This window comes from Pagrus pagrus (assembly GCF_965226575.1).
Source record: "Pagrus pagrus genome assembly, chromosome: 1".
Taxonomy (NCBI): Eukaryota; Metazoa; Chordata; class Actinopteri; order Spariformes; family Sparidae; genus Pagrus; species Pagrus pagrus.
Genome location: NC_140185.1, coordinates 20,404,417 through 20,418,452, shown reverse-complemented (window position 1 = coordinate 20,418,452; position 14,036 = coordinate 20,404,417). Strand labels below are relative to the sequence as shown.

General features: G+C 39.9%; 2 protein-coding genes across 2 annotated transcripts; one reads left to right on the top strand and one right to left on the bottom strand.

The window, feature by feature from the left end:
• Positions 1-1,311: 1,311 nt before the first annotated feature.
• Positions 1,312-4,172, bottom strand: sult5a1 (sulfotransferase family 5A, member 1; the record flags this gene model as incomplete). Its single annotated transcript, XM_084372905.1, has 6 exons — positions 1,312-1,448; positions 1,754-1,934; positions 2,411-2,508; positions 2,618-2,744; positions 3,595-3,806; positions 4,034-4,172. The coding sequence occupies 6 exons, from the start codon at positions 4,170-4,172 to the stop codon at positions 1,312-1,314; spliced, it is 894 nt and encodes a 297-aa protein (XP_084229031.1).
• Positions 4,173-6,840: 2,668 nt separating this feature from the next.
• On the top strand, positions 6,841-14,008 carry dpep1 (dipeptidase 1). The gene is made up of 10 exons (XM_084353584.1): positions 6,841-7,066; positions 7,282-7,408; positions 8,033-8,165; positions 8,249-8,399; positions 9,446-9,515; positions 10,031-10,207; positions 11,698-11,782; positions 11,895-11,970; positions 12,483-12,618; positions 12,702-14,008. The coding sequence occupies exons 1-10, from the start codon at positions 6,939-6,941 to the stop codon at positions 12,891-12,893; spliced, it is 1,275 nt and encodes a 424-aa protein (XP_084209710.1). The 5' UTR covers positions 6,841-6,938; the 3' UTR covers positions 12,894-14,008.
• The last annotated feature ends 28 nt before the right edge of the window (positions 14,009-14,036 follow it).

Below are 14,036 nucleotides of genomic sequence, written 5' to 3'. Positions count from 1 at the left end.
GCTGCTGCTGCTTAAACTTGATTATTCAAATGATCTGCACGCAGCTGAAACGCCCCCTCTGTTAGGAGATAAAAGGTTATGACACACATCTAAACAACTGAAGCCTTGTCGTCAGAAACAAAAGTCTGACATTCAAATGCTTATCAAGCACCTTGAGAACAACATTGTGTTGCTCAACAGAACATCCCGGCCTGAGTCTCAGCAGTAATTGTAGGGACTGTCTGTACCTGGGATCAGGTTTTTTAAATATGTGAGTGCAATTTGGGCATTTTTCCTGTCATTATTGCCCTTTCATGGTACTGCACATTCATACACGTGTGTAACTTTGCCGCATCTTGGCAAACTGGCAGCTAGCCTGGCTCTTGTTGCTTGTCAGTTAAACAGCAGACTTCAGGAAGTCACTGCTCTTGGTCAAGAGATAGTAGGCGGAGGACAGATCCAGGCTAGCTTTTTCCACATTGTTTACTCTGAACTAAGTTAACCATCTCCTGATTGTAGCTTTATAGTAACTGTGTAGACATGAGATGGAGATGACCCTCTCATCTAAATCTCGGCAAGATATATATATTATCTTATAACCATGAATGCCTCAATTAGATGTCATTTGTAAGCCTCTGAGGATTAATTGTCTAGATGGGTCCTTACCGTGACAGAGTGCAGTGTGTTCTGCACACTCTACCGTATGTTCGCTCTTAAACACACACAATAGGATTCGATTATAGCTCTCCAGTGCATGGAAACTGGAGGGTAACAACACCTTTCTTTGGGCGTGTGAAGTGACAGGACGCACAAGGACGGCTCAGCCCTCTGGATGAGGAGCTTTATATGAAAACCTTTGACCTGTCCTTCCCCCTCTACTCGTTGTTGTGCTGCATACGTGACTGTCAATTTATTGTATTTGCTCGTACTGCACATTAGCAACCTTAAGTGCCACTCGTTCTGCACCAAACAGCAAATCATTAACATCAATCATGGTCAACCGTAAGAAGATTTCATTGATCCAATTTTTATTCACACAAACAGAATATCGCATCAAAACATTGAATGCATCATGCACAGACACCTTAATGAAAGCAAGACAGCGATAGACATACAGTAAGAGGCATTGAAGGGTGTGAACGTTGCATGTCTCCAAGCGTTTCCTGTAACATTTGAAGTTTTACATCGTTTCACTGCATGTTTGTAGGCTTTATACAGCTGGTATCTAAACTACAACTTGGAGAAAACCATCCACCTGTGATCCATCTCACGGGATGCGACATGATATCTAGCTTTGTTCGCAGTTCCTTGTTCTTCAGTGGGATTCGTTCATTAGCCGTGTGTCTCCTCTTTATCTTGCTCCTCCCACACAAACTCTAAAGTGCAGTTCTGCATCTTGGACTTGAAGACACTTCTGAAATATTGATTCTGCTCCTCTGTGAACATGTTTTTCCAATCTCCAATCTTACCTGAATCGTAGAAAGGGAACAAGTAGTGAAGCAAAAAGGAGTATTATAGTTTATTAAATGTCAAATAAGGGTATTTTAATAATTAAAGCACGAAAAAGCATTTTTGTTCTTCTCAGCTGATCATGATTTTCAATATAGACCTGTTGACTCGTTTGTGAACAAACCCTTTTAAAGGAATAGGTTGACATTTTTGGAAATATGCTTATTCACTTAATGCTTAATATTTGAACCATACATTGTGAGACACAGGCAAACGGTCAATCGTCAAGATTGAGTTATCTGCATATAATCAATCAGAGCCCTACCTTTTCTCATGAAGGAGCCTTTGCTGTGGTCCATTATCTCTCCAGCGTTCAGGGTGTAGTTGACCATCTTGTTGTCTTTCATGCTGCTGAAGCTGCAGTGTTTCACACAGCTGTTGACCTCGTCCTCCACCAGCGGACATTGTAGGAAAGAGCTCACCCTCTTTATGGTGCCATGTAGGTCCTGATAGCAGGACGAAGACAATAATGATTTTAATATCATTTAAAAAAAGAAGCAATCAGTGAAATAAAATTTGGATCGCTACAGTGAAATGACTGTTGCATGTGAGTAGTGCGCAACAGCTTTTTTAAAATGCTACATAAATATTCATTTCATCTGATGTAAGACTTGAGGTTGTGTTTTGAAGGTAAGCTCAGTTTGAGCAAACTACTGCAATGTAAACAATTTACACCATGAATAAACCTCTACTAACAGATAGAGCTGCAACACTTATTTGATCAATGATACATCGATTGAAGGAAAATTATTTGCCAACTATTTTGATAAACGATGAATCAGTTCAGTCACTTGTGTCAAACTGCTGGTTCCTAAATGTCTAGATTTGACTTTGAGCTCAGGGATGTTTTTTTTTAGGAATTTTTGACATTATATAGACTAATCGACTGTGAAAACAATCCATGAGAATCATTCTCCTTTACCAGCGACATCTCTTCATAGGTGATGTGAAGCAGATTGCTCATCGTTGCTGTCTGACTGGTCCATTCTTTAACGTGGTCAAACCAGGATCCGTACGACACTGAAACAAATGAATGTGACAATATACTGAACATCTCATCAAATTACATGAAGTCAGCTATCGTTACAAGACATTAAAAAATGTATCTTTTTTCCTGACGTCAACTCACATGTGCCCTCCAGGAATCGATTTAAAAACTCTGGAAATGTGCCGGGCTCAGGGAGGAAGTTGGCCATTTTGTGGAAGTGATAAAAGGACACCAACACATCTTTGGGATTTCTGCTCACATAGATGACCTGTGAGAGGACACAGAGCAACAGTGAGAGAGTGTTTGTACTGTACTATTGATATTTGTGAGTTTGACAATTTCTGATAACAATATATTGGCCCCACAGAGTCTGCACACTAGATAATGCTCCCATTAACATGAATTACCTCCACGTGTGACGTTTCAGACCCAAGCCCTTCTTTAGACAATTTTTTGATGTAATCGCATATAATACAACACAATAATTCTTTATCCATAACCTTTAGATTTGTTTTTTAAAATAATTTTAACCAAGACACATACAGAGCAGGACATTTTACAGCTGAAAAATCAACTTATCTGCACTTTCTGGTGGACAAAGAATGCAATGGTGACACTGTTTCTATGCTTTGTGCTAAAATCCATACTACCACATTGATAAGTAAGTCAGTAAAAGATTAAGCTTGTCCCAGTTCATAGTATATCAAATGTAGACTGCTTTGTGTGGGAGTTTACATCAGCGGACTCCATTTCTAAACTAACGTTAGCTACTGTTGCTCTCTGTAAGCGGAGCGGAGAGGAGCTGAGATGACACAGAGAATGTGCATAAAGTCACAAAGGTGGTGGAAGCTCTCATTTTTCACATCACGTTACAATCTGCTCTCATACGGCCATTAAAAAAGTGATTAATACATCTAAATGACTACAAATTGTGACATAGAGCCCCTTTAGATGTTTGTACTTCCAAATCTTGACACTTATCGACCAAGATACCTATACAGCTACAGAACACCGCTAACTAATCGCAGCCTGTATATTGACCTTGCTGATTTATTGTTCTATCTCTACATGGAACTTAGACTGTGGTCCGAACAGTTGCCTAAACTTATATGTATGACCTTGGCTTTGCAGCTCTGGAGGGCCGGGCCCAGCAGGTGATGAGGCAGGTGTGTGGTGATGACTCGAGGTGTGATGGATGAAGCCTCCAGTACAGCGGCAAAATAATGTTGCTCAAGCCAAGGAGCCCGAGCCCAGTTTGGGACAGTTTGGGACAAGTGTGGGTCTCCTCTATTGGATATGAGGGTCACAATTTCCTGCATCCATGTGGTGCCTGTTGAGAGAAACGAGAGAAGCATCTGTGACATCAACTTTTTTTATTAAATCTGTTCATAAAAACAGCAAAAACAAAAAGAAACTCTGAAGATAATGCCAGCCGTAGTAGTATCACATACTTAAATGGAATGAGGCGTTATTTCTGCAATGAGGCACTCAACATGGTAACTTCCATCACGCTTTAACTCACTCGAGAATCCTGATCCGTTCGTGTTCTCTTCTTACCTGACTTTGGATAGGAGGCTATGAGGATATCCGTGTCCTGAAATGGAAATTTTAGAGCAATTTCCAAGGAATCCTGGGTGTGCAGATGTCCAGGAAACAAAATACCATTAAACACTTCTATGACATCCATCCTGGACATATCCACCCGTGATATCTATAAGTACTTGCTGGTGTCTGTCTGTCCGTCTTTTATAGCTTTACCACTTTTCCTTTAGTGTCAACCTCGCTGTGATTTTTTTTTTTTTTGTGATTTGTCTTTCTGTCTCTCTACTCTGTCCCTTCGTGTCTCTTTTTTTTTTGCCCCATCGAGTAAAGAACACGATGGCTTTAGTTGAAAAAAGAGGAAATGGGTCTCCTCGACTGTGAGTCACCTAGTGGGTGTTTCTTGCATACTGATGAACGACCTGCAACAATTTTCTTCCCTAGCTTGTAACACTGAGCGGACATCGACTGAAATACATTTTAAATCATTTAATTCTTTCAAACGTCAATCATATATTTGGTGTCTGAATTGTACTGTTTTATGCGTTTGTTTTATTGTAAAAGAGCCATTATTAAAGGATAGAGGAAAAACGTCAATAAAACAGGTGAGTCTGAACTTTGGAACGGTTGTTTACATCACTTAGTGAGCAAAACAGGAATGAACAATACATTTATCAAGAAACATTTATCCATCTGTTCTTATAAAAGCCAGATTGATAGGAAAGAAAAAGAAAAAACATAATTAATTAACTGTGTAGTGTTTGTTTCTAGTGTGCTGTGAGATCTGTTTGACGGTTTGTTTGTATCTGCCCCATTAATCAGAATTTCCATATGGGTGGTGGTGCGGAAGGTATCACGTGATCAATAGTGTTTTGTTCAGAGCCTGGCAATTTCTCAGAGCAGAGGAGCTGTAATTCCTTTGGTCTGCAGCGTATTGAAAGACTACACTTCATCACAACAACACTACCCGATGGTAGTGGCCCCCCAGCAGGACAATGTGCCCTGACAAACCGCAAACACTGCTCAGGAACAGCTTGAGGAACACAATAAAGGGCCCAAGGTGTTGACCGGGCCTCCAAATTTCCCAGATCCCAATCAGATCGAGCATCTGTAAGATGTGCTGGAGCAGATCTGATCCATGGAGGCCCCAGCCCCCAACATACAGGACCCAGAGGATCCACTATAAGACGCCCTGGTGCCAGACACCACAGGACACCATCAGAGGTCTTTTAGGTTATTTTAGGAAGCATTTGATACAAATTGAATGCACTTCATTTTTGTTGTGACTCAACAATCTACCATATTTACTGAAATCTGGTGGAAAGTATTTAATAAATAAAGACTGTAAAGCACTGCATCACAATACCTTTTATTTAACACTTTGACCTGGTGAAGTAGGCGTCATGTATCGGAGTCCATCATCTTTATTGACTAACTGGAGAATCAGCTTTGTAAGATAAGAGGGTGAAGTTGATAATGGGGGCAATAAATTAGTGCTCTCATAACGGACACCTCACCGAAGATCATCTCATCTGTTCTATACGTTATAGACAAGAGAAACTAATATTTGATTTGTATATTTACTTCCTGATGATCAGAATCATTGGTGCATTCTGTCTTTTTTTTTTTTGTCATATTTTGATCTGAACACTCAGAAAAACACTGTTCACCACATCACCAGGTTATTTTCTGCTCTTTATATCAGCTGCAACACATCATGACAGGAACTCATAAAGTGATAACATTGTCATTCGTTAAAACTCAACATTAAGTTAATACTTAACTGTAACCACCATCAGCCTCTGGTTGTTATCTTATTTCCTCTTATTAACGACTTTATTATTGATAAGAAAGGAACAATGTACTATCACTACAATGTTAGAGCTGAAATTATTAGTCTATTTATTGATTAGTTGATTTACAGAAAAGTGATCGACAACAGTTTTTGAAAAATGACTAAAATTAACTTGTTTCAGCTTCTCAAATGTGAATGTTTATATATTTACACATCCTATAGTGATAGTACAATGAATACCTTAACTTTTGGAAAAATAATAATTATTAATAATAATCATAAAAGCTTTAACATTCTACAGACTAAATGATTGAGTGAGAAAATAATCTGTAGATTAATCTATATTAGTCGTTTAATATATCATATCAAATTTCCTGAATACAGTACACCTTGTTTTACCTCCATATCTATTTCTGAATTTGTGTTTTGTGTGTCTAAAGTTCACAAGGGCTCAAAGACAAGATCCTACTTCATCCCCTGCAGTGAGTGAGTCAAATCTCCACACCGGACTTTAAAATACCTGTCAGATTACTGTGATATAGCAGTATGTTGGTGTAGAGTTGCTGTATAAACTGTCAAAGTAACTCAGAACCAGAATCATTATAAAGAAAAACTCTTACTGTAAAGCGTACATATTAAAAGTACTCCAACTCATAAAGTAGTCTATGATACTCACAATCACTCTCCTTCACAGTAAGGATAGTTAAAGTGCTGGTTCTGCCCAGCAGTTGCGGGAAATCTGTTTTTCCAAGGTCACAGGAATGACACATGTAATTATCTATATTATATGTTGTAAACTTGAGAGTGCATTATTCATTAACCTGCAACATCTGCAGAGATTGTGAGAATGTTGAAGCTACTGTTCTGTTTTTACGACTGCTGACGCTGTAATTAGAAACAGACAAAGGAGGAGCAATGAGCAGAGTTGATTTTTAAAGCCAAAAATCACCCAGAGAGAAAACTCGAGTGAGAATCTGTTGGCAAATCAGAAAGAAATTCCAGCTGTGTAACTCGGAAGTTAGAGAGAGGTCAAGAATCGTCTTGAGATTGGGCGTACGGGGGGGAAAAGTTTGGAGGAGTAAAGACAAAGAAGAGCAGAACATTTAACGGTGTGTCAAAGTTTGAAAAATGCCGTCTAAGGTCATCTCAGCTGTATGTCTCGCGCTGTGGGTAAGTTCTTGTGCCATCTCCGCGGCTGAGGATCCACACATGACCAGAGCTCTCAAGCTGATGTCTGAGACCCCGCTCATCGATGGGTGAGTAGAAACCTCTTGCATGAAGAAAAATGTGTTTTGCATTATGGTCTTAATTACTTCATCTGCTGTTTGTCATAATGAGAAACAGCAGCTTTCTGTAGTAAAAACTCACGTCTGGAGGTCATTTCTAGCACTTTTCCTGCCTGTTGGGAAATCACAGTTTATGATCAAAGAGGCTCTGTGAGTGTGTGACCTTTTACTTCCTGAACTTTCAGCCACAACGACCTGCCCTGGCAACTTCGAAAGCAATTCAACAATCAGCTCAATAAAGTGGACCTTAACACACTTGACACAACACACACCAACATCCCGAAGATCAAGCAGGGAAAACTGGGAGCTCAGGTACAAACAGAACAGAATGTACTGGGAAGTGAGAAATCAGAGAAAATGATGAAGAGGTGTAACCCCTAACCCCTAACCCTCTCAAAACACCAGCTCTATTGATACTCTTAATGAAACAAACAATGTAGGAGGATTGCTTGAAATTATTTGAACTGGTGAGCAGCTCAAAGATGCCAAAGAAAAAGGAGACAGTGTACAAGAAAGTTTTATATTACGACCTTTTTGTTCTCTGTGTTATTAAACCAAATTTGGTGAAACTTATAGATGCCATCGATTAATGTGTATGCAGATGACACAGTTATCTGTAGTTGATCCTAGTTTAAAGGGCAACTACACCAGTTTTACACAGTAAAGTGTTTACAGGTGTTAGGAAGTACGAAGTGGATAAAAGTAGTATAAAGCCTTTGTGGCTCCAGAGGTAGATGCGTGTAATCCGATAAAGTACCTCAAGGGATGTCACTTGTGGGTAATGTGTCTCACTCTTCAGGTTATATAAACAAAGTCTACATAAAATCCTCCATTAAAAAGGGACATGGTTCTAATTAGGAACAAACAGCAGCTCTGTAAACGTTCCCTGGACACACAGGGGTGCTGCTAATTCATTATCCTCTGTTCCTCTGTCAGTTCTGGTCGGCCTACGTTCCCTGTGACTCTCAGTACAAAGACGCTGTCAGACAAACACTGGAGCAGATCGATGTGGTTCACAGGATGTGTCAAAAATACCCAGACACCTTCATGTTTGCCACCAGTAGCCAAGGTGAGACTGTGATAGTAGTATCAGAGACATTTAAGTGTCACCTCCACTCTCTTCCCGGCTGAATCACCTATTATCACTCACAGACATCAGGACGGCCTTCAGCCAGAACAAGACAGCCAGTCTGATTGGGGTGGAGGGGGGTCACTCCATCGACAGCAGCATGGGCACCCTGCGCACCATGTACCAGCTGGGGGTCCGCTACCTCACGCTCACACACTCCTGCAACACACCCTGGTAAGAGCCCGCAGCACAGCAGGTTTATGACACCAAACACACAAACGTGAATACAACAGCCAATCAAGTGTCACACGAGTTGTGTGTTTGTGTGTGAGGGGATTGAGCCAGTTGCGGAGGAATTGTACTGATCCTGTACTCATGTAAAAGCACGCTGTAAAAGTGTTTCCATTACAAGTAAAAGACCTGAATTCATGCTACACTGTAAATAATTTTGGACTGTTTCAACTGCTGCCTTTAATATGAGTTACCGTTCTGTAAGTTGAATAATTATTTCACTCTTCACTTTTAAGTTAACTGCACTTGAGGAAACATGTTCAGTGAACTTTAGATATTAATTTGAATCAACGAATGACAAATATTACAAACAAATTTGACGTTCTTTTACGTTTTCTCACTTTTAAGAATCACAATGTGATTTTTTTTTCAACTTGTTAACCACTGAACTACCTTTGTCGTGGTTCTCAATGTTGCCATTATTGTGAAAACAAACAGTCATGACTTATCTTAAAACGTATTGAAGACACACAGCAGCTAAGATCCGAAAACTTCCCCCTCCACCCCCGGTTTTATTAGTGTGTGTGTGTGTGTGTGTGTTTCACCATCAGACATCATGGTCGGTTGAGATTGTGTTGTGGGAAGTACGGGGGATTCCTGCAGGCCTCTTGTGTTTTCCAGGCAGCACTATCAGATTTCTGGAAGAGCAGAAGTGTTTAACCGCTGCACTGAGGACTCGAGCTGGTTTGATTTACTGTAACCGTAAACTTACCAAAATTTTAAAATGTCTCTTTGACAGCTGCCCGTTCACCTATCTATTGTTTGCTCTTTGTTCTCTCTGAGTTCAGAATATGTAATAAATGTGCCATTTGTTGCCTTAAAACCACCAAATTTACTTTGGAATAACGTCTTTAAGAGTAAATGTAGTGTCCAGGGTAGAGATGTGATCCCTGGTTATTCTTTGACAAATCCAGGAAATCAGATCTAATTTCCTTCACTGGTTTGGCTCAGTTTGGCCTTTTTATGGTAACTGTGTCATTTCTCGTCAGGGCTGATAACTGGCTTGTTGACGAAGGATCAGACCCTTCTGAGCATGATGGACTATCTCCATTTGGCAAGGTCAGTGACCTGGCAGGGATGAGCAAATGACATGATTCATCATGATCTGTAATAAGTAACTGATTAGTGTCTTCAAATGGTTTTATTGCAATTGTGTTTTATTCAACTTCAGTTTATTGCACGAATCAGCAAACTTTGCTTCCAAGCTGTGTACTCTCGCAATTGAGATGATGCATTTTGCAATCAAAATGATGAAATGTTACTCCTAACGTATAACTATAAGAAAAGTAATTAAAGAAATACGGTTGACAAAGTAACATTTTCTTTTTGTATAATGTTAGATGGAATAAGTGCTTATAAAAAAACATTCAGTTCTTATGTTTCATTGTCTGACAGCCCTGAATCAAAGAAGAGTTGTTTTTTTTTATGCTGATCAACAGAAAAAGACGCTTCGATGTCAAAAACACACAAAGTGAAAACAGATCTCTGAAACAATATTCACTACATGAAATGGGAAACTATTGACATAGACGATAGAAATTAAAGATTTTAACAGCATTCCTTTTCCACTACAGCAAGTAGTTAAGGAAATGAACCGTCTGGGGATGCTCATCGACCTCGCTCACGTGACCGTAAAAGTGATGAACCAGGTGCTCGACATGTCTGAAGCGCCCGTCATCTTCAGCCACTCTTCAGCCTACAGCATCTGTGAACACAAGAGGAACGTCCCCGATGATGTCCTCAAGAGAGTGGTAAGAGTGTGTGTGTATAATGGACAATTTAGATCCTTCACCCAAATAAATGTACAAGTACCTTAAATAAAATTACTTCATTGCAGGTAAAAGAAGTATTGTCAGCAAAATGTACTTCAGATGTCAAAAGTAAGAGTACTGGATATGTAGAGAAATGGCCCATGTGAGTGATATGTTATTATGTATGACGTTATCAGATTATTAATACTGATCATTCATTTCTGAGCAGACTTTTATTGCTGGTTTTAACTACTTTATATATATTTAGGTAGTTTAGTCCAGTGGTTCCCAACCAGATAAATCAGAGTGGTTGTAAAATGATTCAATGGAGACAAAAAGAAGAGAAAAGTTCTGCTACACAAATATGTATTCATCTTTAGACTTTTGTCTAATCTTTTCTTTATTGTGAAATATTAAATAATTTTACCTCAATAGTTTTTTGTAAAAAGAAAAAGAAGTTTAGAAGGTAAATGTCTGCAACCAAAGATTATTTTCATTATTGATTGATCCATAGATCATGTTTTAGTGTAATCAGTGAGTTGTTTGGTCCATAAAAATGTTGATGACGGTCGTTGTTTCCCAAAGCCCAAGAAGACGTTGTCATATGTCCCGTTTTTTTTCACAGCCCAAAGATATTTAACGTACCGTTATAGAAGACTACAAAAATCAGAAAATATTCACATTTGAGAAGCTAAAATCTGAGAATTTTTTGGTCTAAAAAATGACTGGAAACGATTATTTGGTGAACATAATGGTTGCCGATGAATTACATTTTTTGACAGCTAATTGATTTATTGACAAATTGTTTCAGCTCAATATCTAAAACATGATGAGGAGCCCCGACTAGACACTGCCTCTTTAAAGGGCTCACAAGCCACAACTGTTGAGAACAGTTACTCTAATTTATAACAAAATGTTACGTATAAAAAGTACAATAATTCCTTCTGATTGTAGTGGATTGGCAGTAAAAAGGAAGTGGAAATAACTCAAAGTTGCACTTAAGTACAGATGGCAGAAAGTCCTGGAAGACAATAGCTAGCCTGACTGCACTAAAATGACCCCCCTACTGAGGCTATGACACATCCTGCCTTGTTGTCAGCTCTGTAATCATCTTATCACACCAAAGAGTTGAAATCAGCACCTTGTGTCCACTTCTACTGATACATGTAGCCTGTAATGGAAGTTTCAGGCAGTAAAACATTAAACAGGAAGAAAAAAAAAAGAAACAGATAGAGAAGCATCTCACTGATAACCGGGAGACAGGGACTCTGATAAGATGATAAGAAAGCAGAGGTTATTACCCTTGTGTACTTTATTATTGTGTTTGAATGCATCTCTTGGCCCTGGTCGTGTCTTTCACTGTCCCTGCTCTATAGAGTGTCCTGTCTAACAAAGCAGAAACGATGCAGCGTGTCGTTCCTTCCTATAGATCAGAGTTTCTAGGTCAGTAAGTGTTTCACTGTCATGTCACATCCTGTCTGTGTCTCCAGCAAGAAAAAAAAGGGATCGTCATGGTGAACTTCTATAACGACTATGTGACCTGCAGCAAGACCGCAAACATCTCAGACGTGGCCGGTAAACTGCTGTTATGACCATGACAACTACCGTAAACCTAGTTAAATATTAACATTTATCATCGTTTCTGTACGCATCTGCTTTATTCTCAACTTTACTGCTCTCATCACAGATCACTTTGACCATATAAAGAAAGTGGCCGGGCCAGACATAATTGGTTTTGGTGGAGATTACGACGGGGTTACAAGGTGAGTGCAAAACATTCAAACGTCAATTAAAGGTCCAATGTGCAGACATGTGACTTTCCGTCCACAAAACATTTCCGGATCTTCAGAGCAAAACAACGTTGCAGCATTCTCCTAAACAACTGAAGTAGATGGGGACTTGTTTTAAAATGTAAAAAACAGCCAAAAAATAAAAATAAAATGGTTCCATACAACTTGTGTGACGTAATCCAATTCTCCAGAAGCCCTGAGATCCCAAATTGATTTGGCCACCTACTTCAGAATGGGTGCATGCCAACGCTTTTAGCTGAGCAGCAGCAGAGAAGATTTCAGCTTTCAGAAGGGTGTAAGCAACTCTCTCCAAATCAATTTGTAATCTCGGTGCTTCCGGAGACTTTGATTACCCGGGACACCTCCTAAATACTACACACTGGACCTTCAAACATAAGCTTCTGGACAGGTGGGCTGAAAAAGTAAAAGACCAAAATAAAAAATGTGACTTCGTATCAAGAAACTGTGTCAAATCTGTCTCTCAGACTGCCGGAGGGGCTGGAGGACGTGTCCAAGGTGCCAAATGTGGTGGCTGAACTGCTGAGGAGAGGATGGACTGATGAGGAGGTGAAAAAGGCCCTGGGAGACAACCTGCTGCGTGTCTTTACAGAGGCTGAGGCGGTGAGTCTCACACTCACACACTCACAATCACACGCACACACACACCTGGCTGCTGCTTCACAGTCTTTTTCTTTGTGTCTCAGGTCCGTGAAAGGTTGACTAACACACAACCAGATGATGTTCCTATTCCGTATGCTGAGGTGAAGAACTCGTGCAGGACGGGCCACGGTTACCCCGACGTAGAGGAGCCAACCGGAGCTGCCAATTCACTCAGCACACTGGCCCTGCAGCTCACACTGGCTCTCCAGGCTCTTCTCTTACTATCAGCTCTATAGACTGCTCGTCAGTGCAGCTGAATGTATGTACATCAGGAGTTTGTCCAGGGATTCTAATTAAACCTGAAAATCTCCGTTAATAGGCTCAGGTTACAGTTTAAATTGATATAACAGCTCGTTTCTTCTCTGATATTAATGTTTTTCTGCAGGTTAGCTTTAAAAATGACCAAATACTAGTGACTTCAGCAGTGTCAGAGTTTACTGAACTCATCTCATTAATTCACCATTAGACTGTCAGAAAGAGGCAGCTGTAGGCAAACATTGTGTAATCAGAACACACTCCCACACACAAAAGTATTCATCAACATCATTAAACTGACTATCACAGGGAGCAGTACAGTAAATGGCAATGTTTCTAAGAGAGGAGCGCCATCTAGTGTTGCTAGAGAGAAACACAAGAAATGCAAAAGGTCCCTTTGGCTTCTCAGCTCCAATCTGCATGTTTTGAATTTACTTTGGGTTACAAACATGTGACTTGATTTAGCTCTGTGTGGTGGCGACATGATAATTTAGATATAAAAAAGTCAATGTTTCTTAGTTAACAAGGCAAACAAACAGTCTGTGGGAAAGTTTCAACACAAAAAATGGCATGAGTTTCTGTGAGCAACTGTAAGACCACTGAGGATGAGAACGCTACTTTAATAAAAATGACCTCTCCTGAAGGCTAATCTAATACAGTAGTGTGTTTTTCTTCTACTACACAAACACAGACACACTGCAACCTTGAGTTCAACATCCTTTCAGTCAGAGTGTTGGGATGCAAAGACATTAACAGGCAGATCGTCCTCACTGTTTAACATTACATATTAAATATGAAAAAAAAAACATGAAAATGAAGAAGACTCATTGGATCAGGCAAAAACATCTAATGTCCTCCGGTGAAGGTTGGTCCCGTTCAATTCTGAAGCACTGCACCACAGATTAAAGGCTGTACTCCACTTCTAAACTCATGTCAGCTACAGTCGCTCTCTGTTAGCGGAGCGGAGAGGCACTCGAGAAACTTGCATAAAGTCACATCTTTGGACTATCACGGAAAATCCAACCTGAGTCCTTCACAAAGAAACCCACAGTCCAGCAGCATTAAACAACTCCAACAAATCGTCCACAGGCTTGTACAGGCAACCGAGAGAGATGGGGAAGGAC

Bases quoted from the DNA above. Each gene is read 5' to 3' on its own strand.
- dpep1 (XM_084353584.1), top strand. From the start codon at position 6,939: ATGCCGTCTAAGGTCATCTCAGCTGTATGTCTCGCGCTGTGGGTAAGT. The intron at 8,400-9,445 runs GTAAGAGCCCGC...ATTTCTCGTCAG, and splicing joins CACTCCTGCAACACACCCTG to GGCTGATAACTGGCTTGTTG. The intron at 10,208-11,697 runs GTAAGAGTGTGT...CTGTGTCTCCAG, and splicing joins ATGATGTCCTCAAGAGAGTG to CAAGAAAAAAAAGGGATCGT.